Genomic DNA, 26,605 nt, shown 5'->3' on the forward strand with positions numbered 1-26,605 from the left:
GTAATCTTTAAGATGGTCATGCTGGCTCAAAAGTGAGATATTTATCAATGGAAAAGAGGAGAGAGGTTGGAAGTAGCTTTAGCATATATAACATTAACAGATGTCAACTATACACCATAAAGCAATGAGCAAAATATTTTATATTAAGTAAGAACTTTGAAACAACTGGATAGCAATGCAGAAAAAATTAGAACTACACATCTACTATAGGGCACAATTGATCTCAGCTGGGATTTTCACTGAGCTAAAATCAGGTAAGGGGCTTCCCTGGTGGTGCAGTGGTTGAGAGTCCGCCTGCCAATGCAGGGGACACGGGTTCGTGCTCCGGTCCGGGAAGATCCCACATGCTGCAGAGTGGCTGGGCCCGTGAGCCATGGCCGCTGAGCCTGCGCGTCCGGAAACTGTGCTCCACAACGAGAGAGGCCACAACAGTGAGAGGCTCGCGTACCACAAAAGAAAAAAAATCAGGTAAAATCAAATCTAAGAATAGAATAGACAACTCTTCATAAGCACAATTATTTGATAAAGTATAATTACAACTGTGGGGAAGAGGACAGACAATTCACAGAACAAAAAAAGCACATAACATAAATCAATACTTGAAAAAATATGTATACCTCATTATGGGATAATGAAGTAGAAATACAAAAAAGTTCCATTGTATACCTACTTAACCAAAAAATTGTTTTGAAAGATAAAACCCAATATTCTTGAGGCTGGGGGAAATACAAAATGCTAGAAATGATGATCATAATAACTGCAGTAGCCAACCCACATTCCTCATAACATTTCTGTGCAGGGGGACTTGGTTTCTCCCATGTAATAATGGAGGAAACTGTGACTCAGAGAGGTGGGGTAACTAGTCCACCCTCACATAGCTAGTATAGGCAGAACCAGCTTAATCAAACTTTGTTGAAGTCCAAACCCTGTTTTTAAGCAGAACTCCTTCTACAGCAATATGCAACTAGAACAATGAAAAAATTCTTACCCTTTGACTAATGTATTCCAGGCCCAGAAATGTAGCCTGCGAAAATAATTTCAAAGAAAAAACAACCTCTCTATATCCATGTCTATATCTAACTATGCACACAAAGATGTCTATTAATTCAACCAATAGCTATTGATTGCTCATAATCTACCGGGGGAAAAACTATACGCAAATTCCAATATACGAATGTAAACATTAAAATGATCAATGTGAAGAATATGATCAAACATGTAAAAGAATTTATGAAATGATGTTAAAGGAAAAAATAAGTTAACCACACTATTGGATATCCTCTGTGTAGAAACAACTGGTCACAGGGTGAGATTCATGAGCTAAATTTAATCAGAAAAGTTTTGTGACTTGGGATGGGAATTGCGGGAAATTTCTAATAAGGACTTTTTCAGTGGGGAACCCTGTTGCTTGACCTTGGCGAAACCAGGGGGCAAGTTTTAGTGTTGATTGCCTATAAAAGCCAACTTTGCAGAAGTGGTGGTCTACGCGCCCCAGGGTTGGTGGGTAAGAGCTTTAGTTCCAGAGGGAACACTCCCTCCCCTCCCCGCCCGCCCGCCCGCCCTCCGAGAGGCCAGCAGCACGTGCTTCTTGAATGGGAAACCGGGGGCGGCAGAGCGCACAGGCAGGCAGGCGCGGGCGACGCGTGTAGGCGTGCTTGCCGCGGGCGGTTCCAGTGGAAGCTCAGCTCAGACCACAGGATGGAATCATTTTCATTTACAGAATCACTACACTGATCCCCTTTTCGCTGAAGTTAAACCACTGTGTCGTGGGCTAGGGGGGCATTCGGCTTCCATTCGCTACCCCTCTTTTCAATCTGAGACCCTCTAGCGGCTGTGGCTGGCACGCAGAGCCCCAAGGCAGAGGTTTGGGGGTGGGACTGGAGGGGCGGGGGTAGGGGTGGGACTGGAGGGGCGGGGGTAGGGATGGGGGTGGGGCCTTTTATAGTCTATGTCCATTTGAATATGTGGGTCCTTACCAATTATGCCACTAATTGTTTAAACGATTGCAAGACTAAAAAAAAAAATTTAATCACTAACCTGCTTTTGAAAGGACTTTTTAAAATTTCCTTCCTGAATACCTCTTAGTTAATGCAGACTTGTGAGCAGGGGCACCCTTCTGGGGCGCTGGCTTTGTCAGTCCCTGGCTCACCAGGCTTTCTTCTCTGATGAAGAATTGTTCATGTTTTCTATAGGAAGGAGTTTGATGATATTAAGCCAGCGGTCCCCAACCTTTTTGGCACCAGGGACCGGTTTTCGTGGAAGACAATTTTTCCACGGCAGGTGCGGGGCGGGGAGGGGAATGGTTCAGGTGGTAATGCGAGCGATGGATGAAGCTTTGCTCTCTCGCCCGCCACTCACCTCCTGCTGTGTGGCCCGGTTCCTAGCAGACCGCGGCCCGCTACCGGTCCGCGCCTCGGGGGTTGGGGACCCCTGTATTAGGCCATTAGATTTACAAAATATTTCCCGAACTCCTTGGGTTAGCCAGTTGGAATTTCACATTGGAAAAACTCTGCCATAAATGGACAATTGTTTCTTGTTTGACCTCACTGGGAGCAACTCGGCAGCTACTGGGGGACATTCTAATGCCCAAAAGAAGGACAGAATGAAATAGACTGATGTGACCATTGGGATATTTTCAAGCTGAAGATCTCAAGTGCACGTTTGTGCAAAAGAGAAAAGAGCCAGTAATGCCAAAAAAAAAGAGAGAAGAGCCAATAATGCAGAGCTCAGAGCATGACTAGGACAGAGCATTTGAGTGCAACAGGTCCCTAAGGGAAGAGGTTATTTAGGTTTTTGATCCACATTGAGGGAATTTTTGGATATGGTGTAAGGTAAGAATCCACCTTCATTTTTTTGCAAGTGGATATACAGTTTTCCTAGCACCATTTGTTGAAGAGACTGTCCTTTCCCTATTGAATGGTCTTGGCACTCTTGCTGAAAATCATTTGGCCATATATGTGATCCATGAACTGCTTTTATAAGTATTGCCAGACAAACTATACCAATAAACTAAACACACACACACACACACACACACACACACACACAAAACCACTAAAATAGGAACATTTTGGAAGCATTGGATTCAAAGTAGGAGAGAGTTGGTCACATTCATGCTCTGATTTTGCCTTGCTTTTTAAAGTATGACACTTCCAGATTCCAATGATATTGTATGTTCATAGACTGCTTATAATTCACCCAGAGAAAGGGAGATCATGTTCTCTTTTAAAAAGGACAGCTTAAAATAGAGGAAAAGGGATGCAATTAAATATTCAATAGTTCAGGTAGAACAAATTAAAAAAAAAGCCAGGTTGATACAGAATGATTTTACCTGCTTAAGTTTTATCCAGAAAATTACATGATGGATGATATATTAAAGTAAATGCTTAATACATCAGAGTGTCCAAGAAATGGGGTTCTTCTTCTTAATGGAGCTTTCTGATGAATTGAAATTTAAGAAGAAAATCATGTTTTTGTGTATTTCCATCTTTTCTGTTGAAAAACTTGTGAAAACATTCATTAGTCCATTTTCCTCTCAAACTTAGAGCATAGTAAACAAAATTCAATGTTTACTTCAATGAGTATGTATACATCAAAGTGAAAAAGACTTTGGTTTGAATTCTATTATAGCCACTCATCAGCTGTGTGATTTGGGGCAGGTTACTTATCCTCTTTGTGTCTTAGTTTCCTTATCTGCAAAATAGTGATCATCATAATCCATGCATATTGCTCAGCACAGTATATGGCACATCATAAGCCCTCAGGAAATTTTAGCTGTTACCATCCATTACCACTGTTTTGTTTTTGCTTTTGCTTTTTTGTTTTTTGAATTCTGCAACATCCTCGGTGCAATTGGGGAACAAGAAAATAGGAGACACAGTGGGCAGAAATTTCAGGTGCTTCCTGTGCAGGTAAGGGATATAAGAATTGCATTTATGAAATGGTTAAGTTTCAGTGAGATGCCAGAAGCTATGAAGGTTCTGATCCATACCTCAAGCCTACAGGAATGTAGGGAAGGGAGGCAACAGCTGGGTGGGTGGGATTAGGAAAGGGAGGAGCAATGACAGGAGGAGGAAAAGGCAAAAGAGAAGCAGGTAAGCCCTGAATGATTCAGCTAGATGAGGGAAGCACACAGGAATAGTACAAGCAAGGATGTAGGGTCAGAAATGAGCATGGCATACGGTATTTGTCTTTCTCTTTCTGACTTACTTCACTCTGTATGACAGACTCTAGGTCTATCCACCTCATTACAAATAGCTCAATTTCATTTCTTTTTATGGCTGAGTAATATTCCATTGTATATATGTGTGCCACATCTTCTTTATCCATTCATCTGATGATGGACACTTAGGTTGTTTCCATCTCTGGGCTATTGTAAGTAGAGCTGCAATGAGCATTTTGGTACATGACTCTTTTTGAATTATGGTTTTCTCAGAGTATATGCCCAGTAGTGGGATTTTAAGAAAAAAAAATGTCATGAAGAACCTAGGGGTAAGACAGGAATAAAGATACACACCTACTAGAGAATGGACTTGAGGATATGGGGAGGGGGAAGGGTAAGCTGTGACAAAGCGAGAGAGAGGCATGGACATATATACACTACCAAATGTAAGGTAGATAGCTAGTGGGAAGCAGCTGCATAGCACAGGGAGATCAGCTCGGTGCTTTGTGACTGCCTGGAGGGGTGGGATAGGGAGGGTGGGAGGGAGGGAGGCACAAGAGATATGGGAACATATGTATATGTATAACTGATTCACTTTGTTATAAAGCAGAAACTAACACACCATTGTAAAGCAATTATACTCTAATAAAGATGTAAAAAAAATAAAAATAAAGTAAAGAGATACACTCAGGAAAAAAAAAGAAATGAGCATGGCATGTTCTGGGGATAGGCTGTGAGGTTGTAGTATTTCAGACTCATCATTCTGGAGATCAAATTTCTTTGCTGAGACAGTAACTGGGAAAGATGTAGGCAATTAGACTGAATGTGCGCTGACCCCTGGACTTTCTTTAAAAGATTATACAAAGCATAACACTATGAAAGTAACAGGGAAAAAAACCCAGGAAAATTAAAATTTAAAAAAACGGAGAAAAGGGAAAAAAAGACTTTCCTGGCAATTTGTTTTTTCCTGTAATAAATATACAGTCCTGATAAACTGAAGTTCCTTGCAAATGTGATGTTATTTAATAGAGAGGATGGTGTATAATGTTATAAGGCTTATCAGTTATATGGGAGAAGAAGCTACACTTGTGCACAGGTCCCTGAAATGTAGCAGAGGAGGTATTAAAAATACCATTTGACGTGTATATATGGAATCTAGAAAAATGGTACTGATGAACCTAGTGGCAGGGCAGGAATAGAGACACAGATGTGGAGAAGAGACTTGTGGAAACAGCAGGGGAAGGGGAGGCTGGGGCAAATTGAGATATTAGCATTGACATATATACACTACCATGTGTAAAATAGGTAGCTAGTGGGAAGCAGCTGCGTAGCACAGGGAGATCCGTTGCTGCTTTGTGACCACCTAGGGGGTGGGATAGGGAGGGTGGGAGGGAGACACAAGAGGGAGGGGATATGGGGATATATGTGTACATATAGCTGATTCACTTTGTCGTACAGCAGAAACTAACACAACATTGTAAAGCAATTATAACCTGATAAGGATGTAAAAAAATACCTTTTGCGTTTTGCCAGTGAATTGAGGCTTTCTCATGGTTCACAGGGGAGGAGATGATAAGGAGGAGTAGGGTGAGGCTAAAGGACCTTGCTTTCTGGCCTTCACTTTGCTTGTTACTCCTGGACAGCGATCTCATGACTTGTGAAGAAGACTTCCTCATCTCTTCATGTCCCACATGTTTACTAGGATCACAACTGGTAACCAGCTTCCTTACTTTCTGTTTGGAATGAATGGATTGATCACTTTTTTAAAAATTGATTTTTATTGGAATATAGTTGATTTACAATGTTGTGTTAGTTTCAGGTGTACAGCAAAGTGAATCAGTTATACATATACATATATCCACTCTTTTTTAGATTCTTTTCCCATATAGGCAATTACAGAGTACTGAGTAGAGTTCCCTGTGCTATACACTCAGTTCTTATTAGTTATCTATTTTATATATAGTAGTGTGTATATGTCAATCCCAATCTCCCAATTTATCACCCCTCCTTTCCCCCTTGATAACCATAAGTTTGTTTTCTACATCTGTGAGTCTGTTTCTGATTTGTAAATAAGTTCATTTGTACCACTTTTTTAGATTCCACATATAGGTGATATCATATGCTATTTATCTTTCTCTGTCTGACTTACTTCACTCAGTATGACTATCTCTAAGTCCATCTGTGTTGCTGCAAATGGCATTATTTTGTTCTTTTTTATGACTGAGTAATATTGCATTGTATATATGTACCACATCTTCTTTATCCATTCCTCTGTTGATGGACATTTAGGTTGCTTCCATGTCCTGGCTACTGTAAATAGTGCTGCAATGAACATTGGGGTGCATGTATTTTTTTGAATTATCATTTCCTCTGGATATCTGCCCAGGAGTGGAATTGCTGGATCATATGGTAGCTCTATTTTTAGTTTCTTAAAGAATCTCTATACCGTTCTGCATAGTGGTTGTACCAATTTACATTCCCACCAAGAGTGTAGGAGGGTTCCATTTTCTTGGCACCCTCTCCAATATTTACTGTTTGTAGATTTTTTGATGATGGCCATTCTGACCAGTGTGAGGTGATATCTCATTGTAGTTTTTTTTTTTTTTTTTTTTTTTTTTGCGGTATGCGGGCCTCTCACTGTTGGTGGCCTCTCCCGTTGCGGAGCACAGGCTCCGGACGAGCAGGCTCAGCGGCCATGGCTCACGGGCCCAGTCGCTCTGCGGCATGTGGGATCTTCCCAGACCGGGGCACGAACCTGTGTCCCCTGCATCGGCAGGCAGACTCTCAACCACTGTGCCACCAGGGAAGCTCTCATTGTAGTTTTGCCTTGCATTTCTCTAATGATTAATGATGTTGAGCATTCTTTCATGTGTTTGTTGGTACTCTGTATATCTTCTTTGGAGAAATGTCTATTTAGGTCTTCTGCCCATATTTGGATTGGGTTATTTGTTTTTTTGATATTGAGCTGCATGAGCTCTTTGTATATTTTGGAGATTAATCCCTTGTCAGTTGCTTCATTTGCAAATATTTTCTCCCATTCTGAGGGTTGTCTTTTCGCTTGTTTATGGTTTCCTTTGCTGTGCAAAAGCTTTTAAGTTTAATTAGGATAGAAAGTCCAGAGATTAACCCACGCACCTGTGGTCGCCTAATCTATGACAAAGGAGGCAAGAATATACAATGGAGAAAAGACAGCCTCTTCAATAAGTGGTGCTGGGAAAACTGGACAGCTACATGTGAAAGAAAGAAATTAGAACACTCCCTAACACCATACAAAAAAAAATCAAAGTAGATTAAAGACGTAAATGTAAGGCCGGATACTATAAAACTCTTAGAGGAAAACATAGGCAGAACACTCTTTGATATAAGTCGCAGTAAGATCCTTTCTGATCCACCTCCTAGAGTAATGAAAATAAAAACAAAAATAAACAAACGGGACCTAATTAAACTATCACTCTCTTAAATATAGTGTTAAGCTGAGAGAGTTATGAGGCTATAGAATATGTTCACCTAATGCAAGAACAGATTTGGCCATGCAGATTCCTGAAGTCTAAGCTTTTGTGTTAAATAAACAACAGAAGAACCAACTTAGCACCCTGCAATATTTCCATCTGACTCCCTGTTGGAGTTGAGGTTTTGACATGGTAGGTGAGCCCATGGAATTAATTGGGCATCCTTAGAAATTCCTCCAGGATAAAATGAAGGTATAGAACCATTTTGGGTGAGGTTTTTTGTTTGTTTTTATTTTGAGGTGCTGGGGCTGGGGACCTGGGCCAGGGGCAATCACATGGTAGTAGGGTTCCCTCTCTGTGCTGACTTTCCCTCTTTTCTCACGAATATTTCAATCCTGGTGAGACCCCTTGAAGTGATCATTTGAGTTAAAGGAATGTAGAGATGAGAGGAAAAGAGAAAGAGTTGCCCCCTTGTTTTATCTTGTAATGGGGACTATGGAAGGAGATATTAGGGACTGATTTGCATATTAACCTGAGTTCTGTTTTTCCTTTCTTCTTTTTTGTAAAGCTCAGCTGGCCAGGGCCACCTCCTTGTGCCCCACTGGCTACCTCCCAGAGACACTACTCAGCTGCCAGTGCCCACTAACTCCCCAGCTCCCTACTCCCCAGCAACAGCTCAGGGCCCAGCCATGCACGTGGGTCACCAAGGCCTTTTATTTCCACTCCTGACTTCAAAACATCTTTTGCTTTATCTCTTTGTCTCCCTTGTTCAAGGGGAACTGGTCAGACTATTCCTTAATCTCTACTCTGCCTCCTGTTTTTTCATAAACCAAGATTCTTGGGCCAAGAATAGAAAATTGTGTTCCAGCTCTGCAGTTCTCAGAGAGGCCCTAGTTTTGTCTGGGGGCTGTGGTTCAGAAGGGTCCAGGTGTATCAATTATGCTGCCCATGCCTGGGTGCCGCCTCTTCAATCACTTGTGTCCCCTTGTTTGTGAAGCACAACAGAGTGTGCTTTCAGAGGGAGTCTTTTGTATTCCTAGAGTCTAAAAATATTTGCATGTAAATGTTGGGAATCCAGACAGTCTCCTTAAGATCTATGCTTTGCATGGGGAGGCATGCCGACCATCAGGGTGCATTTGAAAATTAAATTTACACCATTGCACTTTGGGTTCCTGCCCCAGAGCATTTCAGTGACATCTGAGAAGGAGAGAGTGTGACATTGATCAAGGCAAAGCATAAATAACCACATTTCAAAATGAATACTAATTGCATAATGACAGTTTCCAAACTATTAGCCTACTTTACAAAAAAAGTTAATTCAACACAAGCCCAGAGCTGGCTATGGCTTATGTTCTGTGCTGCCAGTTGGCAGGCACAGCTTTGCCAGGGGATTGGGAGAAACGCGGGTTATTGTAATGGAAGCACACTTGGCCTTTTGTGAGGAGGGTACAAACTGCATCACTCTCTCAAGCCCCTGCTGTTCAGCGTTCAAGAGTAGACACCAGGATACTGCATGCCTTCAGGGGAAGCTGCTTACTTTTCCTAGAGGTAAAATGGCCCAGTGCCGAAGCTTGGGAAGGAACCTTGAGTTTGTAGCCCCTTGAAGGAAAGAGTTCTGGGCGGATGGAGGTGATGAGCACAGAGGAGCTGAACCTGGCCTGGTGTGTGCTGCCCCTGGCTTGGAAATCCTGGGCCCAGGGGAGGGTATGGCCACACAGAGGCTGGCCTTCTCCAGGATGAACTGTGCATGCTACCCAAGGCAGGCCACTCCACTGCTCTGGGCCCGTGTTTTCTCATCTGCAAAATGAAGGGAGTGGACTGGATGACCATGAAAGCCCCCTCCAGTTCAGAGAGAATACCAGGGTCTCTTCCTCTAAGCCTAGTGTCCCTCAGAAAAAGAAAGGCACTCGGCTTGGAAGAGTGGCATGAAATGACTGGACTGATTCTCTGTCATCACTGTCCTTTGACTGCAGGACTTGTGAACATTTGTCTTATTTGCCAAATTAACGTGACCTTGTGTGGAAGTACATTAAAGGAAGATGAGAAAGTGTCTGCTAGGAAGAGGAGGTATCTGACGCAAGAGTTCATTCTCTTTGGGACGTTCTATTGCCTTGACTAGTTGGGAGGGAGCATTAGGAAAGCCTGAAATGAATCCCCAAATGATAATTTCGTGCAGCATTCTTAGGAAGAAGGGTGTATGATGAGAGTTAGATTATGATATGATTTGCCTCCAGCCAGTGTCCACTCAAGGTCTGAGAACCCCTGTCTATGTACCACTTTATACCAGCTCCCCCCCCCCATCATCAACAAGAGGCCCTGGGCTACAGGATTCAAATTAGACAAAGTAGGATTTACCAATCAGGAAATACAGGGAAGGACTCTGGTATTTTACTTTCAGGTTTCCATCAATTCCGAGAGTCATACCAGCACTAAATGTCTGGGTGGGAAAACAGTATAACTGTATGTGTTCAGAGCATGCCCAACTTGAAGCATATTACCCTATGTTCAGAATGCAAGCAAATGTCTGATTATTTTTTTGAAAACAACTCAGATCAAACTCTCTTCCCCTTTATAAAAATACACTTACAGGGACTTCCCTGGTGGCGCAGTAGTTAAGAATCTGCCTGCCAATGTAGGGGACATAGATTCAAGCCCTGGTCTGGGAAGGTCCCACATGCCGCAGAGCAACTAAGCCTGTGTGCCACAACTACTGAGCCTGTACTCTAGAGCCCGTGAGCCACAACTACTGAGCCCATGCACTGCAACTACTGAAGCCCATGTGCCTAGAGCCCATGCTCCCAACAAGAGAAGCCTCTGCAATGAGAAGCCTCTGCACCGAAATGAAGAGTAGCCCCCGCTCGCCGCAACTAGAGAAAGCCCGTGCACAGCAACGAAGACCCAATGCTGCCAAAATAAATAAATAAATAAAAATACACTTACAGTACTGTAACTCTTTGTTTAAAAAGTCACTTTTCACCCCAATCTCAAGGAAGATCCTTGTATTCTCAACCAAATAATTATTTCTAGTCTCTCCTTTCCTGGCCCTTTTTTCCTAAGTACTTGTAGTCCAAAGGATGGCTGGGATTTTGATTCTCAGGCTCTTCCAAGTTAGACCTCCAAGGTTCTGACTAGATTTGTTTGAAACAAGATCCAGGTTACATAAATCTAATTCTAATAAAAAAAGCTTGCTTTACCCCCAAATACCTCAAACCTTCTCCCTGCTTAATTTGACCACAAAAATGACTATTGTGTGGGCTTCCCTGGTGGCGCAGTGGTTAAGAATCCGCCTGCCAATGCAGGGGACACGGGTTCGAGCCCTGCTCTGGGAAGATCCCACATGCTCTGGAGCAGCTAAGCCCGTGCACCACAACTACTGCGCTTCCGCTCTAGAGCCCGCGAGCCACAATGACTGAGCCCATGTGTCACAACTACTGAAGCCTGCATGCCTAGAGCCCGTGCTCCACAACAAGAGAAGCCACTGCAATGAGAAGCCAGCGCACCGCAACGAAGAGTAGCCCCTGCTCGCTGCAACCAGAGAAAAGCCCACACGCAGCAACGAAGACGCAACACAGCCAAAAATAAAATAAATAAAAAATTTAAAAAATGACTATTGTGAAAACTGTCATGTGTTCATCAATGTGAAACAACTTTAGAAAGAGCACATCCAGAATTATTACTGTAAAATGCTGAAGCACTTGTACTTCTCCTGAGATTATGTTTTTAAAATTTGTCACCCAAAACTGCCAGGTCTTTATAGACCATCTATCTCAGGTAAATATATTTGCCCATAGTCAATTTCTAATGATTTTTAATAAATGGAAATAATTTCCTTATATTAAAATAATTAATTTCTGATCTATGCTTTGGGGATATTTGAAATACACTTTAAGAGGATGCTATTTGTGAGATTATTTTAAAAGACCTCTCCCTTTCAAAACCTAGACTGAGGGGAACCTAATGCAGAAAAGTTTTGCATATTTCCTCTGCCTCCATCCCACCATCCTTCCTTAAATCATCTGGCACCTGGAAGAAGTAGATGTGTTTTTTTTTTTAATTTTATTATTTTTGGCTGTGTCGGGTCTTCGTTGCTGTGCACAGGCTTTCTCTACTTGCAGTGAGTGGGGGCTACTCTTCATTGTGGTGCGCGGGCTTCTCATCGCAGTGGCTTCTCTTGTTGCGGAGCACAGGCTCTAGGTGCGCGAGCTTCATTAGTTGCAGCACGTGGACTCAGTAGTTGTGGCACACAGGTTCTAGAGCACAGGCTCAGTAGTTGTGGCACATGGGCTTAGTTGCTCCACGGCATGTGGATCTTCCCAGACCAGTGATCGAACCCATGTCCCCTGCGTTGGCAGGCGGATTCTTAACCACTGGGCCACCAGGGAAGCCCTAGTCCTATGTTTTTTAAAAATAGTATATATGTCTCTTCAAGACCCCATCCACTTATGGGGAAGGGTATTTACGTTTTTGCTTCTTCCAGGCAGCCTGAGATGAAAAAATGTTCTGTGTTTGTCAGACTGCATCTGAGAGTAAACTGTGGGATTTGTGCACTGGGTACTGTTTGAGTCTCAGGGTGGCAAGGCTGTATAGGGTCCTGGAGCTTCAATCTGTACAGATCCTGTAGTTCCAAGAGGACTTACAGCCATTGAGGAACCTGATGTTTAACAAGAAGGAAAGGGGGCAAAAATGGGAAATGAGAATGGTTGTTTCAAAATCACTGGGGGAGGATGGCAATGGGTATGCACAGGCGCATCCTGGATGTCCCTCACTCCCAAGAGGGGCTGGGGCCTCTGCAGTAGCAATAACCTCTTTTCTGCAGGAGTCCCACATTTGATACAACCACCTTGCTGACATTTGGTATCCATATGTGTGAAGGGAGGGAGGAAAGGAATGCAAAGTATTGGACAATACTGCAAAAGTCATATGCTTTTCCATGAAAATAAAGCCTCCCTTCAAACTAGGAACATGTAACTGCTGTGAAACTTGTCTTTGATAAGCCCCTTCTCCCCAACCCACTTCCTGTGCGAGGAAATTCTGGTGTCACTGTGACACCCCTATCTGAAGTCACTGCAGTCACTTCATAGCATGACTGTTCATAAAATCACTGTACATTGGTAGAAATTGATAAGAAGCATGAGTTCTACTGAAAAGATAGTAATATTTTAAAAATAGTTGGCCTGGCCTCCTTTTCTCACCTCCCATTTTTGTTTTTCTTTTCTCACCTGGCAGTTTTACATGAAGACATTATGGGTAAAGTAAAGATCTGCTTCTTTTTAATGAGTACCTATTCTGGAACTCTGTTCAGGGGACCATCTCTCAGATGTTGAGGGTGACAAAATACACTTCAGGGTGTGATTGTCTGCCTCTGGGCTGGGGAAGCTACAATAATAGGCTCTTTTGGGCTGGGAGTGTGGGGTGAGAAAACAGAGAACCATTTTCTGATCTTACTGGAGCCCCCTCTTGTGTCTTGGGACCAGAATGGTTCCTATTCCCCTAACACCTCCATAAAATGGAGGGCAGTGAACAGAATTTGGAGACCAGATGGATGTTTGGCTGCCACCTCCTTTCCTTACAACCCTGTGAGCAACCTCTTAGAAAGATTCCCTTAGAGTCCATGGCTGTTGAGCTCCTTGAATAGAACATGTCCCTGCCTGGAAACACACTGTACTCTCAGCAGAGGGTCATCTCTTCCCATATCGCACATGTATGTGCTCCCAACGGGTCAGGGTACGGATGGGGGGAGGAGAACATGTGGTCAGTGTAAACCTGCCACAGGCACTGGGAGGACTCTGTTACCTATTATGGTGACTCAGAGCTATCACATTATGAAAGGAAGCTTCTTCGACTTTCTGTTTGAATTGCATTGCCTTAGCCATTCCCATGCATACCCAACTTAGTCCATTTGACAGCAAAAATCAATATATTGCTAACTTGTATCTTTATTGAAAACACAACATGCTCTCCAAAAACAACAGAAACAACAGGCACTGATTTTGTCCAATTATTCATCTAACAGGATTTTGATGAATTACTTTTGATGTGCTGTGAACAACTTCTATCTGGCAGAACAATACAATGGAATAACTATCATGAATACCATATTCAGAAAATGGGACCTGCGAAATGACCATTGATGACAGGGCCCCATGCAATACCTACAGGGGCCACAGCAAAGGGAGGCACAGGTGGTAGGGGTGGCAAAGGCATCCCAGGTGGCATGGGTGGCATCCCGGGTGGCATGGGTGGCATCCCGGGTGGCAGAAATGGTGGCCCGGGTGGCAGAGGTGGTGGCCCGGGTGGCAGAGGTGGTGGCCCGTGTGGCAGCCTGGGTGGCAGAGGTGGTGGTCCGGGTAGTACAGGTGGTGCAAGTGGCACTGCAGGAACACATCTCCATGTAGGCCTTATAACAGGGATTGCCTGATAGGGCCCATTCAAGATTATCCCCACATGGGGGCGCAAGGCAATGGGGATCAGATTTCTGAACATCAGTGCCCTCTGTTGTCTTCTCCACTTGGCCCTTCTGTTCTGAAACCAAACCTTCAATCAGAGGGAAAAAGAGATTGGTTTAGTATATTGAACAGTTAATGTCATAATAGAAAACACACACCATGCAAATCTGCCATTGAGATTTTACACTGCAGCAGGAGAAGCTATTCCCTTATTGCTAAAATATCTTAGGAAAGCAAACAGCACACCTCCCTCAGCTAACCCTTAGTGAACCAAGCCTAGCCCAGACTTTGGCACATTGATCTGTCTCATTTTTAATATTCCTTAATGGGTTTTTTCCAAGTCCTGGATACAGGCTTAACTGATGAATTGCACCAGGTCCCTGCTGTTGGACTATCAACTGTCCAACTGCCTCCACCCTCTTCTCACCAGGAGTAGTGTCATCATGGTTGTGAGGGAAGCTGAGTGTGGGATAAAGATGGGTCCAATTAAAGTCATACCGAGGGGAACCATACCCTATTTGCAAAGCCCATCTTCAGTCTGAAGTAACTAATCCATAGGGGCATGGTGCACTTTTAGACAGAAGGTTTCCTTCAATGATGTTTAACAGATCATTCTTTCTCTGAAACCTCGTGAGACTTAAAACAGATGGTATGTCAATGGAGGCCTCATCATGGGGGTCCCAGGGACTTTGTGGCTTGTCTTGCTGGGACATGAGAGGTGCTGAAGCCCTGGACACTGCCTTGATATTTCAGCCGTTAGTGTTAAGGAAAGTTTAGCTTAACTAAATCCAAATTCACTAAACCCAAAATCCTTTTCCCCAGATAAGATAATGGGCACCCTATTGTCACCACTGTCAATTCTGTATTCTCCAATTTGCCCTACCCTCCAAACCTTTCTGGGCTCAGGACGAGGTCAGCTCATTCGGTCCCAGCTTCAGTTTCAGGATGCTGGACAGAAGCCACTGTTACCCAGAGTGTTAGGGTACCCAAGGTCCTGCCAGCTTCACTCCTTAACCAGGAGACCCCAATCCCATCACTCATTCCTAAGGCAGGAAGGTCCAATTATGTTCAATCCTGTGGGGACAGGGGTCACAAAAGAGGCTCCTCCCTAAATGCTTGCCAACTATTAACAAACAAACAAACAAGCTACCAATTAGACTTTAGTGTCCTCTTAGTGTACTAGTTGATGGGGTTTACATGGTATTTAATCCTTTTGGACGTGCCCAAATGGCAGGTTTTAAGTGAGACAAATGGCCTCTTCTCTCTGCCTGCCCGAAGCCACCTTCTCGCTCTCCCATTTTAGGATTTGGTGTCCTTCTACTACATGGATATATAGTCTGAAGAAGGCCACCATAATAGAGCTCATTTTGGAGGGATTCAAATGTACCTGTGGTCTAATCTCCCTAAACATAACCAAAAGCCCACGTATGGCAAATTTTGGTATGGGCCAATATTAGGTCCATATTCCCAATACTGGTTTCATAAAAGAGATCTACTATATTTGCACAAGATGGGTGGGATAAGCATCTATTAAGTTTCTTGGGGAAATTCATGCTGTAGTGTTTGGGAATTTATGAGAACACTGTCTTTTTCCTTACTTGTGTCTTCTGGCTCATTTTCCCTTCAGAAATCCATTAAGAGGACTATGTAAACCAAGGCATGAGGAAAAGCAATTCAGCAAACCTTGTTTTTCTTTTCCTCTGGGTTTACCTTGCCTGTCTGAGACTCATCCTGAGACCAAGCCTGACTGTTGGTCCAGCCTGTGGCATTAGGGTGCCACCATCCAGTGGCCTGCTTTTCTGCATACCACAGACAGATGGGCAGTACGTTTCCATCACTGTACTCATGCATGTGCTCTGGGGCAAAACAAGTAAGCCATCTGAGATATATATATATATATATATATATATATTCATTTATTTATATATTTATATTGAGGGGGGAAAATACTTCTTTGATGTAACTATGGTGTTCTATGCCCTCAGATAGTCACTTTTTGATTCCATGATCTACAAATTTGTAATCACTGCCTGAATAAATGAAAAAGTATTTTAAATTAGCACAGGTGAGAATCTGGCCTGAAGTGAGATCACCCTCACAACCAATCAAATTCCTGAAATCCACCTTTTCAAAACAATACCACCAAAAAGGATAAAAAAAATCTTAGATGTTAAAAATTCTTCAAGAGAATATTCACTTATTCATTTAGTAGTTTCATAAAGTTGAATTTGTATGTCACCTGCGATGCATATATTTGAATGTATACGATTCTTCTCTAACCTTTCATTCCTTCTTAGGTCAATGGAACTTAATTCAAAATTATTCTTTCTCTTTTTTGGATTCATTTTTTGAGGATAATTTTCCAAAGCTTACAAACCTTTTCCCATTACCACCGTAACTGCAATATTTTAGCAATGTCTTCAGGCTGACATCAAAGTCTTCCAAAAATATTAGAATTTAAGACTGCCACTCTCTACACTGATTTGCAAAACACTTAAAAACAGCAGCAGGAGGATTAGGCACTGGGACTTGGACTTTTTAGCCACCCCCGGGGCATCAGTTTCAGTTTAACTAAATGTGTATTAGTTACTCATGTACTATGTTCTGTGTTTGAATTACTCTCTCACCCCAATGTCTAAATATTTATATGTTCACTCATTTAGCCAAGAGCTTATGCCTGGTTTTAAGTATTTTAAATAATTCAGTACAGTTGAACTTTCTTATAACCTAGCTCTTCAGTGTATTCATTTGAATACTTCCCAGGTGAGACTGAGCCCCAATAAATTCCACATAGAAATATTCCTTTAGGGAATACTAACATCCTTCCTAAAGGATGCCAGTGTTAGAGGGAGATGAGCTTTATTTATTAGAAAATAAAGTGTGTGTGTGTGTGTGTGTGTGTGTGTGTGTGTATAAAGAGAGGAGGAGAGACGTGTGTGTTTTATATTTTTCCCTTTAGGAAATCGAATTCTCTCTGGTAAAGTACAATTTCCATAAGCTCGAACTTACTTGTCCTATTTCCCACCCCCAAAGCGCCCATTGTTCAAAAGTTATTTGCTAAACACGGAAAAGACAACAAAACACACCAACCTGAGTGTTTCCAGGTCAAAACCTAAAGCATGTTTTAGAATGGCTGTCCTGCCAATTTTAAAATTAAGATTTACTGACCTGCACTATGGCTTCAGGCAAATTCAAGCGTCTTGCAATCACCTCTCTGAGGGGGTGAAAAGTGCAAATGTTCAGTATTTGGAGTTGTGAATAAAATATATCATTTACATTTCTATACCCCTCCCCGCAGTTTTCTGTAATACAGCTTGAGGTTTACTTTAGGGAGGGTTTTCCCATGGACAACTCATCTGTTAAATAAAATATTAAAAGGGAATACATATTAAAATTCCTGATAGTGTATCTGTTAGTTGAATATGACTCAATTAAATTTTCCGTTTGTGGGAAACTAACACAGTATTGTAAAGCAATTACACTCCAAAGAAGATGTTAAAAATAAATAAATAAATAAATAAAACGCCAAAATACCAAAAAAGCGGCGTTCTGAAGCAGAGTATTTCTGTTTAGTGTAAAAGGAAGCACTAAACTCTCAAGGAGAAACTTCAAACCACGTTGGCCAAGCGATCAAGGGAAATTCTTTTTGCTCTTTAGCGGGCGAAGATTGAATACAATGGAACCTGAAAGGGCGCCCCTAAACCTCACACCTATTTGTCCTCGTCCCCCATTGCTACTGGGCCAGAACAGGCCTTCCCCTTGTCTGGACCACAAATTCTCCGGGGAAGGTAAGCGACGGGAATAACTCACTGGCTTTCTAAGGGTCGAAACTGTCGCCTGGAAACAGCGCTCCACGAGGCAGGGCCAAGACTAGGGTGAGGCCAATGAGGCGCTCGCCTCGTGAGCAAAATTTAAAGGGCGCGAAAAAGCTGAGTAATTACGATAAATATTTTAATGCAATTTTCAAAATGTAAAAAGGAATGCAAAACTCCATGATGAACAAATTACCAAGATTTTAAATTAAAGCAGGATTAATCGGCACTGCCTTCCTTTCTCCACCCGAGTTCCGCTCCCGTCTTGCACCCCCGCAAACTCTATAGGCATTGCGCCACGCCCAGAGAGCTAGGGCGGACCCGGCGCCCTCGAGCCTCCTAAGTAGCTTTTGGCCCAGGAGAGGAGAGGGAGGGTCCTGGGAAAGAGCCTAAGGCGCCCTGGGATGAGCGCGGGCTCCTGGAGAACTAGGCGTCTCCGGAGCCAGCCACTTACCGCGCGAACACGTCGGGGTAACGATTGCGCTGGAAAGTTCTCTCCAGCTCCCGCAGCTGCAAGACGGTGAACACCGTACGGTTGCGGCGCAGGCTTCTCGGTACCATCTGTGGCCCCTCAGCGGCCAGGGCGGCCAGCTCCTCCTGCTGCTGCGGGGGCTCAAGACCGCCGCCGCCCACACGGTTTTCATCCAAGAAGTTGGGACCGACCGCATCAAAGTAGTCTGCTGCTGCTGCTTCTCCGGGCTCAGGTTCGGACAGCGTAGCCTCCTCCTCTCCGGTTACAGTCTCCGAGGTCAAGGTAGGCTCCGCATCTGTGAAAAGAGAAAAAAAAAGGGGAGAGACCGGGGCAAGAAAGCCCACGGTGCGCGGGCTGCAGGACGGCCGCTGCCGCGCAGCGTCCCATCCACCTGCCCTTCCCAGGGAAAGTTCCTTTTCTGGAATTTGCCAAAGCACCTGTCCCCGTATAGACACTAACTATGCAGTTCTTCCTCGTACTCGTCGACCCCCAGGCTGCGGTAGCCGGTGTCACGGTGGCTACACGCCATGCCTTGATTGCTGTCGATGAAGGCTTGCGCTTCAGCAGACTCCGCGCTGGGGCCGTGGCAACTACCTCGGGGTCTGCTCTTCTGACGCCGGGACCTCTTCTGGCGCCGAGGCTGGAGCTTGCGCACCTTATATAGAGGGGTATGTTGCTTCCGCGGGTTCAAAGCATACGCGCTCGCGTTGGTTAAGCGCCCCCTACTAGAATTCACATTGCCTCTAGTGGGGGTCGGTGGGACTCTTTTGGGGCGCGCTCGCGTCCAGGGTGTGTAAAAAAATAGGGCGGGTGCGTGTGAGTGGTGCCGGTGGTGGGCACGTTTGTTCGGCGAACGGTGACTCGTTTAACTGACCGCTTCCAACTTGTACGAAGTGTATGATTGGAGGAAGGGGCTGTGCTGGACTGCGCAAGCAGTTTGCGGGCGGGGGGCAAGACTTCACACGAGCTCCTGGAGCTTGTGAAGTGTTTGGAGAATATTCTTCCGCCCAACCCTCGATGTTCTGCAACCCGGCAGTGTCGCGGTGTTCCTTGCTTCCCCAGAGGAAAAGGCGGAGAGATACAGCTGGGTAAAGCACGAGCCCCGAGAAAACAAAGCGCGCTAAAGCGAAGTTAGTTTATCTTGCACTGGGCTCTGAGCAAGGTTCTCCCTTCCTACAAGTTGCTGGAATGGATGGGACTATCTGATTTTTTTACATTCGCGCGCGGAATGCTCGAATCCAGCTAGTGGTTAAGACGAAATGATTGGCGTGGAGGCTGTTTGCACGGGCTTTTTGAAATTAGACCCCACCCAGCAGTCCGAGACCTGTAGTTTGCGGTTAGGTTTGCAAAGAAGTCCGGGTACTCAGATGCGTGCGTGCCTCTTGTGAAATCTACAAGGACTTTATTTAGTAATGAACCCACGTCAGAGTTCAAATATAGATACTTGCCAAGCGCTTAATGTATCCAACCATGCCTGTGCTGCACGGTCAGCTCCTGGAGCATGCAATATTTGCTGTTCTGGGTTTCTGCTCACCTCAAGGCACCCGGCTCTGCAGGCGCCTAAAGCGCGCCTTATTCCCGGGCAGGTACTGTAGACTTGGGAAGAGTTCCTGCCTTCCCCACTGCCGCTTCCTCTCCTCTCTCTCCATTTTTCTAGATTTATCTTACTGAGCTGTTTTCCCTACCGATGTGTCAAATTAAAAAAAAGGGCCAGGGGCTTCCCTGGTGGCGCAGTGGTTGAGAGTGCGCCTGCCGATACAGGGGACACAAGTTCGTGCCCCGGTCCGGGAAGATCCCACGTGCCGCGGAGCGGCTAGGCCCGTGAACCATGGCCGCTGAGCCTGCGTGTCCGGAGCCTGTGCTCCGCAACGGGAAAGGCCACGACAGTGAGAGGCCCGCGTACCGCAAAAAAAAAAAAAAAAAGGGCCAGGACACGAATTACGATTGTGGTTCTTCCTCCAAGAAGTGTTTGCAGGTGTTCCAGGACGTTTTCACGTCCTTCATATTATAATAATCACTTCTAAGGGACTTCCCTGGCAGTCCAGTGGTTAAGACTCCGCACTTCCACTGCAGGAGGCACGGGTTTGATCCCTGGTCGGGGAAGTAAGATCTGGAAAAGACTCACATAAAAAGAAATGAGTCCTCTGCGTAGCACTGTGCATAATTTATCCTACTTTTACTTTTACAACCACCATTATTATCTCCCCATTCTTTTTACACAGAAAACTGAGCCCCAGGGAAGCCAGGCAACTTGACCATGGGCATACGAGTGAGTTTGTGCACTTTTCACAATATTCTTGCTGGCTTATTTCAAAGGAGTAAATAATGGTGTGATTCCAGGCAGGAGTGGAGGAGGGGGAAAGGTATTTTGGGGAAGCAGCCCATTGGGCAGTCTTTAAAAATCCTGAGTGGGACTTCCCTGGTGGTCCAGTGGTTAAGACTCCACGCTTCCAATGTAGGGGACGCGGGTTCGATCCTTGGTCAGGGAACTAAGATCCCACATGCCAGAAAGCATGGCCAAAAAAAAAAAAAAATCCTGAGTGCCAGTCCACCTCCTCCTGCGCTGGTTCAAGCCTCTCCCCCGTTGCACCAGGGCCTTGGCTGAGTCTCCCTAAGCCAGAGATTTGGGATCCAGGAGTGCTGGGTTTCCCAAATGTGGTACCTTTACTTTTCTCAACACTGAGGGGATGCTAACAGGATCAGGGTGCTGCGTGCATTGGCTTCTGAACTGGTTCCTTCAAGACACAGTCAGGAGGGAGAGGTCATGAGACCCACCCCAGTATCAGGGCCACATTAGGACTTTTGTGAGCCCTAGGCAATTCTGCCTTCTTGGGCCTCTTCCTCCATAACATTTTTTAAAAAATTATATTTTACACCTGTTGGTATAAAGACAAATATAATTTAGGCTGGATCATATTAATTTTTTCTTTTAAGTTAAAAAGAAATTAAAATATTTTGGGGCACTGTGACTGCTGTGCGTCATGTTCCCAGGGGGTGGTGGGTAGGAAACCAGGGAATAGATGGCTGGTTGACCAATTCACTTTCAAACAGATGTCAAGGGATGGCACCTCTACAACCTCTCTCCAACTTTGATCAAGATGTTTCCTCCTCAGGGCAGCTTTCGCTGAGTTCTGCAGGCTTCCCTCTCTTTTGGCTAGATACCTGGTGAACAATTGTGGCCTGGGACGAATTATTACACAAGAGATCCATACGGGTTTTCTTTTTCAATTTTTATTTATTTGTATTTTGGCCACGCAGAGTGGCTTGCGGGATCTTAGCTCCCCAGCCAGCGATTGAACCCGTGCCCCCTGCAGTGGAAGCATGGAATCTGAACCACTGGGCCACCAGGGAATTCCCCATACAGATTTTAATCATGGTGGGCAGTAGCCTACCTAGTACATTGGTAACAGCTCAGGTATATTCTGTCATATCTTAGATTTCCATGGTTTACTCCAATGTTTTCTAAACCTCAGTCATTCATGTGCCTTTGAAAGTTTTGCCATGCCTGGGTACCAGCCATGGTAGTATTCACTCAACATATTTACTTAAATTGATTCACTTTTTGAAAACCTTAAATACCTAATTGAATCTCATCCTAGGCAAAAAATAGCTATGAATTCCAGGGCTTGATATACCGAATTTATGTGAGGTAGAGCATGGCAGTAGTTGAGAGCAGGGACCCTGAAGCCAGACTGCCGGTGTCTGAATCCTAGCTTTGCTTGCCACTTGCTAGCTGGCTCACCTGGTGAGTTGCTTATTCTCCTTGTGCCTTAGTTTTCTCATCTGTAAAATGGGAATAACTAACAGTACCTACTTCATGAGGTTGTTGTGAGAATTCATTGAAAGTATCACAGTACAGGCATACGTCAGAGAAACTGTGGGTTCAGTTCCAGACTACTGCAATAAAGCAAATAACAAAGCATCACAGATTTTTTTTTTGTTTCCCAGTGCATATAAAATTTATGCTTGGGCTTCCCTGGTGGTGCAGTGGTTGAGAGTCCGCCTGCTGATGCAGGGGACATGGGTTTGTGTCCCAGTCAGGAAGGGTCCCACATGCTGCAGAGTGGCTGGGCCCGTGGACCATGGCCGCTGAACCTGCGCATCTGGAGCCTGTGCTCCACAGCAGGAGAGACCACAGCGGTGAGGGGCCCGCGTACCGCAAAAGAAAAAATAATAATAATAAAAAAGTGGTCTAAAAAAAGACTCAGGGTCATTGCACTTTCTTTGATGACCATATTCTAGGGACACTGTGAGGTATCTGAGATCTCAAGTATGTTTTAAGCATTTAACTAGCCTTATGTATGCTGTGACTTTCTGATGTCCCCTCTGTCTTTCTAGTATGTCAGATTTTATTTCTCTGGGAAACAAAGGCCGAAAAAAAAGAGAGAGAGTGAGCTGGTTTCTGTACACCTTCCAATGAATAAAAAATCCAAACCAAAATTACCATTCGAAATGTAAATTTTCTAAACACAAAATAATATGTAATGTAGAAAGGTAATGAAAATAACCATATATTTTTTTATGGAAAAAAAAAAGGAAATGTGTCACCTATATACAATGGAAAATTACTCGGCCATAAAAAGTAATGAAATTGAGTTACTGTTAGTAAGGAGTATGGACTTGGAGGCTGTCATACAGACTGAAGTAAGTCAGAAACAGAAAAGCAATTATTGTATATTAACGAAGATATGTGGGACCTAGAAAAATGGCACAGATGAACCGGTGTGCAGGGCAGAAATTGAGACACAGATGTAGAGAACAAACGTATGGACAGCAAGTGGGGAAAGTGGCATGGGGGTGGTGGTGCTGGTGTGATGAATAGGAAGATTGGGATTGACATATATACACTAATATGTATAAAATGGATAACTAATAAGAACCTGCTGTATAAAAAATATAACAGAAAATTCAAAAGAAAATACTTCTGATGAAGCTAGGGACAGCACAGGAATAAAGACGCAGATGTAGAGAATGGATATAAGGTTACGGGAGGGTGAAGAGTAATGTGGGACGAAGTGAAAGAGTAGCATTGACATAAGTACACTAAAAAATGTAAAATAGCTAGCTAGTGGGAAGCAGTTGCAAAGCACGGGGAGATCAGCTCAGTGCTTTGTGACCATCTAGAGGGGTGGGATAGCGATGGTTGTAGTGAGGGAGATGCAACAGGGAGATGCAAGAGGGAGGGGATATGGGGATATATGTATATGTAGAGCTGATTCACTTTGTTATAAAGCAGAAACAAACAAAAAAACAAACAAAAAAACCCCACCATAGTTCCTGAAATAACGAATCACGATACCACTATAGCACCAAAATATAGAAGTACTTCATTCATAGGATCTAGTATCAAATTCACATTAAAATGTTCCCAATTAAGAAAAAAATGAGTAATACAGAAGTAGTACTTCGATGTTCTATGGATTTTCGTGAGTTCACTGCTAACAAAATAGGGAAAAAGCAAAAAATACACATGGAATAAAATGGAATTAAGGTGTAAAAAAAAAAAGCTTTCTAAAATGAGTCAGGGTCATTGCACTTTCCTTGATGACCATATTCTAGGGACACTGTGAGGTATCTGAAATCTCAAGTATGTTTTAGGCAGCTAAATAGCCTTATGTATGCTGTGACTTTCTCTGTCCCCTCTATCTTTCTAGTATGTCAGATTTTTATTTCTCTGGGAAACAAAGGCCAAAAAAAACGAGAGAGAGTAAGAAGGCTGCTGTACACCTTCCATTGAGTAAAGAATCCATGCCAAAATTACCATTGGAAACGTACATTTGCTAAACAGAAAATAATATGTAATGTAGAAAGCTAAGGAAAATATCCATCAACTTTTCAATTGAAAAAAAAAGAAATATGTCTCCTATATACAGTGGAATATTACTCGGCCATAAAATGTAATGAAATTGAGTTATTGTTAGTGAGGTGTATGGACCTAGGGCCTGTCATACAGAGTGAAGTAAGTCAGAAAGAGAAAAACAATTATCGTATATTAACGAAGATATGTGGGACCTAGAAAAATAGTACAGATGAACCAGTTTGCAGGGCAGAAATTGAGACACAGATGTAGAGAACAAATGTATGAACAGCAAGTGTGGAAAGTGGTGGGAGGGTGGTGGTGCTGGTGTCATGAACTGGGAGATTGGGACTGACATATATACACTAATATGTATAAAATGGATAACTAATAAGAACCTGTTGTGTAAAAGAATATAACATAAAATTCAAAAGAAAATACTTCTGATGAACCTAGGGACACCAGAGATATAAAGATGCAGATGTAGAGAATACATATAAGGTCACGGGAGGGGGAAGAGTAAGGTAGGATGAAGTGAAAGAGTAGCATGGACATATTTACACTAAAATATGTAAAATAGCTAGCCTGTGGGAAGCAGTTGCAAAGCACAGGGAGATCAGCTCAGTGCTTTGTGACCACCTAGATGGGTGGGATAGCGAGTGTGGGAGGAATGGAGACGCAACAGGGAAGAGATATGGCGATATAAGTATATGTATAACTGATTCACTTTTTTATAAAGCAGAAAATAACAACAACAAAAAAAGCCTAGTTCCTGAAATAACCATGCACAATACCACTATAGCACCAAAATATAGAAATACTTCCTTCATAGCATCCAATATCAAAGTCACATTAAAATGTTCCCAATTAAAAGAAAAAGAGTGATACAGAATTATTACTTCCATGCTCTGGATTTTTGTGAATTCACTGTGAAAAAGAAAGGGAAAAAGCAAAAAATACACTTGGAATAAAATGGAATTAAAATGTAAAAGAAGAAATATTAGTGTTCTAGAAGGAGGCACAGAGTCATTACACTTTCTTTGATGACCATATTCTTGGGACACTGTGAGGTATCTGAAATCGCAAATGTGTTTTTGGCATTTAACTAGCTTTACCTATGCTGTGACTTTCGCATGTCTTTTCTGTTTTTCTAATATGTCAGATTTTGTTTCTCTGGGGAAAAAAGACCAAAAAAAAAAAAAAAAAGAGAGAGAGAGAGAGAGACTGCTCCTGTACACCTTCCAATGAATAAAGTATCCAAACCAAAATTACCATTGGAAACGTACTTTTGCTAATCACTAAATAATATGTACCATATAAACCTAATGAAAATAACCATATATTTTTCTGTGGAAAAGAAAAAGAAAATGATTCACCTCTATACAATGGAATATTACTCGGCCATAAAAATAAATGAAATTGAGTTATTTGTAGTGAGGTGTATAGACCTAAGCCTGCCATACAGAGTGAAGTAAGTCAGAAAGAGAAAAACAGTTTTCGTATATTAACGCATACATGTGGAACCTAGAAAAATGGTACAGATGAACTGGTTTGCAGGGCAGAAATTGAGACACAGATGTAGAGAACAAACGTATGGACACCAAGGGAGGAAAGTACCAGGGAGGTGATGGTGGTTGTGTGATGGATTGGGAGATTGGGATGACATATATACACTAATATGTATAAAATGGATAACTAATAAGAACCTGCTGTATAAAAATATATATATATATAACATAAAATTCAAAAATAATGGTTCTGATGAACCTAGGGACAGGACAGGAATAAAGACGCAGATGTAGAGAATGGACTTGAGGTCATGGGGAGGGGAAGAGTAGGCTGGGACGAAGTGAAAGAGTTGCATGGACATATATACACTACAAAATGTAAAGTAGATAGCTAGTGGGAAGCAGTTCCATAGCATGGGGGGATTATCTTGGTGCCTTGAGAACACGTACAGGGATGTGATATGGAGGGTGGGAGGGAGGGATAGGCAAGAGGGAAGAGATGTGGAGATATATGTATATGTATATGTGATTCACTTTTTTATAAAGCAGAAACAAGAAAAGAAAAAAAATGCATAGTTCCTGAAATAACCATTCAAAATACTACCAAAATATAGAAATATTACCTTAATAGGATCTAATATCAAATTCATATGAAAATGTTCCCAATTCCCCAAAAAACAGTAATACAGAATTAGTACTTCCATTTTATAGGGTTTTCGTTACTTAAGTGCTTACAAGAAAGGGAAAAAACACATGGAATAAAATGGAATTAAGTTGTAAAAAAAAAAGAATGGTCAAAAAAAGACTCAGGGTCATTGCACTTTCCTTGATGACCATATTCTAGGGACACTGTGAGGTATGTGAAATCTCAAGTATGTTTTAGACATTTAACCAGCCTTACCTATGCTGTGACATGCTCATGTCCCCTATATCTTTGTAGTATGTCAGATTTTTTTCTT

At 43.0% G+C, this 26,605-nt stretch overlaps 1 protein-coding gene across 1 annotated transcript; it reads right to left on the reverse strand.

Annotated features, from left to right (window-relative positions):
- Positions 1–13,597: 13,597 nt before the first annotated feature.
- On the reverse strand, positions 13,598–19,990 carry ESX1 (ESX homeobox 1). Its single transcript, XM_004286302.2, has 6 exons — positions 19,886–19,990; positions 19,083–19,394; positions 18,801–18,996; positions 18,324–18,636; positions 17,226–17,271; positions 13,598–14,145 (listed from the first exon to the last, which is right to left on the reverse strand). Exons 1-6 carry the CDS (start codon positions 19,988–19,990, stop codon positions 13,711–13,713), a joined length of 1,407 nt encoding a protein of 468 aa, XP_004286350.1. The 3' UTR covers positions 13,598–13,710.
- Between the last annotated feature and the right edge of the window lie 6,615 nt (positions 19,991–26,605).

This window comes from Orcinus orca, chromosome X, assembly GCF_937001465.1.
Source record: "Orcinus orca chromosome X, mOrcOrc1.1, whole genome shotgun sequence".
Lineage (NCBI taxonomy): Eukaryota > Metazoa > Chordata > Mammalia > Artiodactyla > Delphinidae > Orcinus > Orcinus orca.

Excerpts from the sequence above, each read along its gene's own strand:
- ESX1 (XM_004286302.2), bottom strand. The coding sequence starts at position 19,990 with ATGGAGAGAGAGGAGAGGAAGCGGCAGTGGGGAAGGCAGGAACTCTTC. Across the intron at positions 18,997-19,082 it reads CCCACCGACCCCCACTAGAG|GTGCGCAAGCTCCAGCCTCG; the intron begins GCAATGTGAATT and ends CCTCTATATAAG. Across the intron at positions 17,272-18,323 it reads TACCCCGACGTGTTCGCGCG|AGAGGTGATTGCAAGACGCT; the intron begins GTAAGTGGCTGG and ends TCACCCCCTCAG.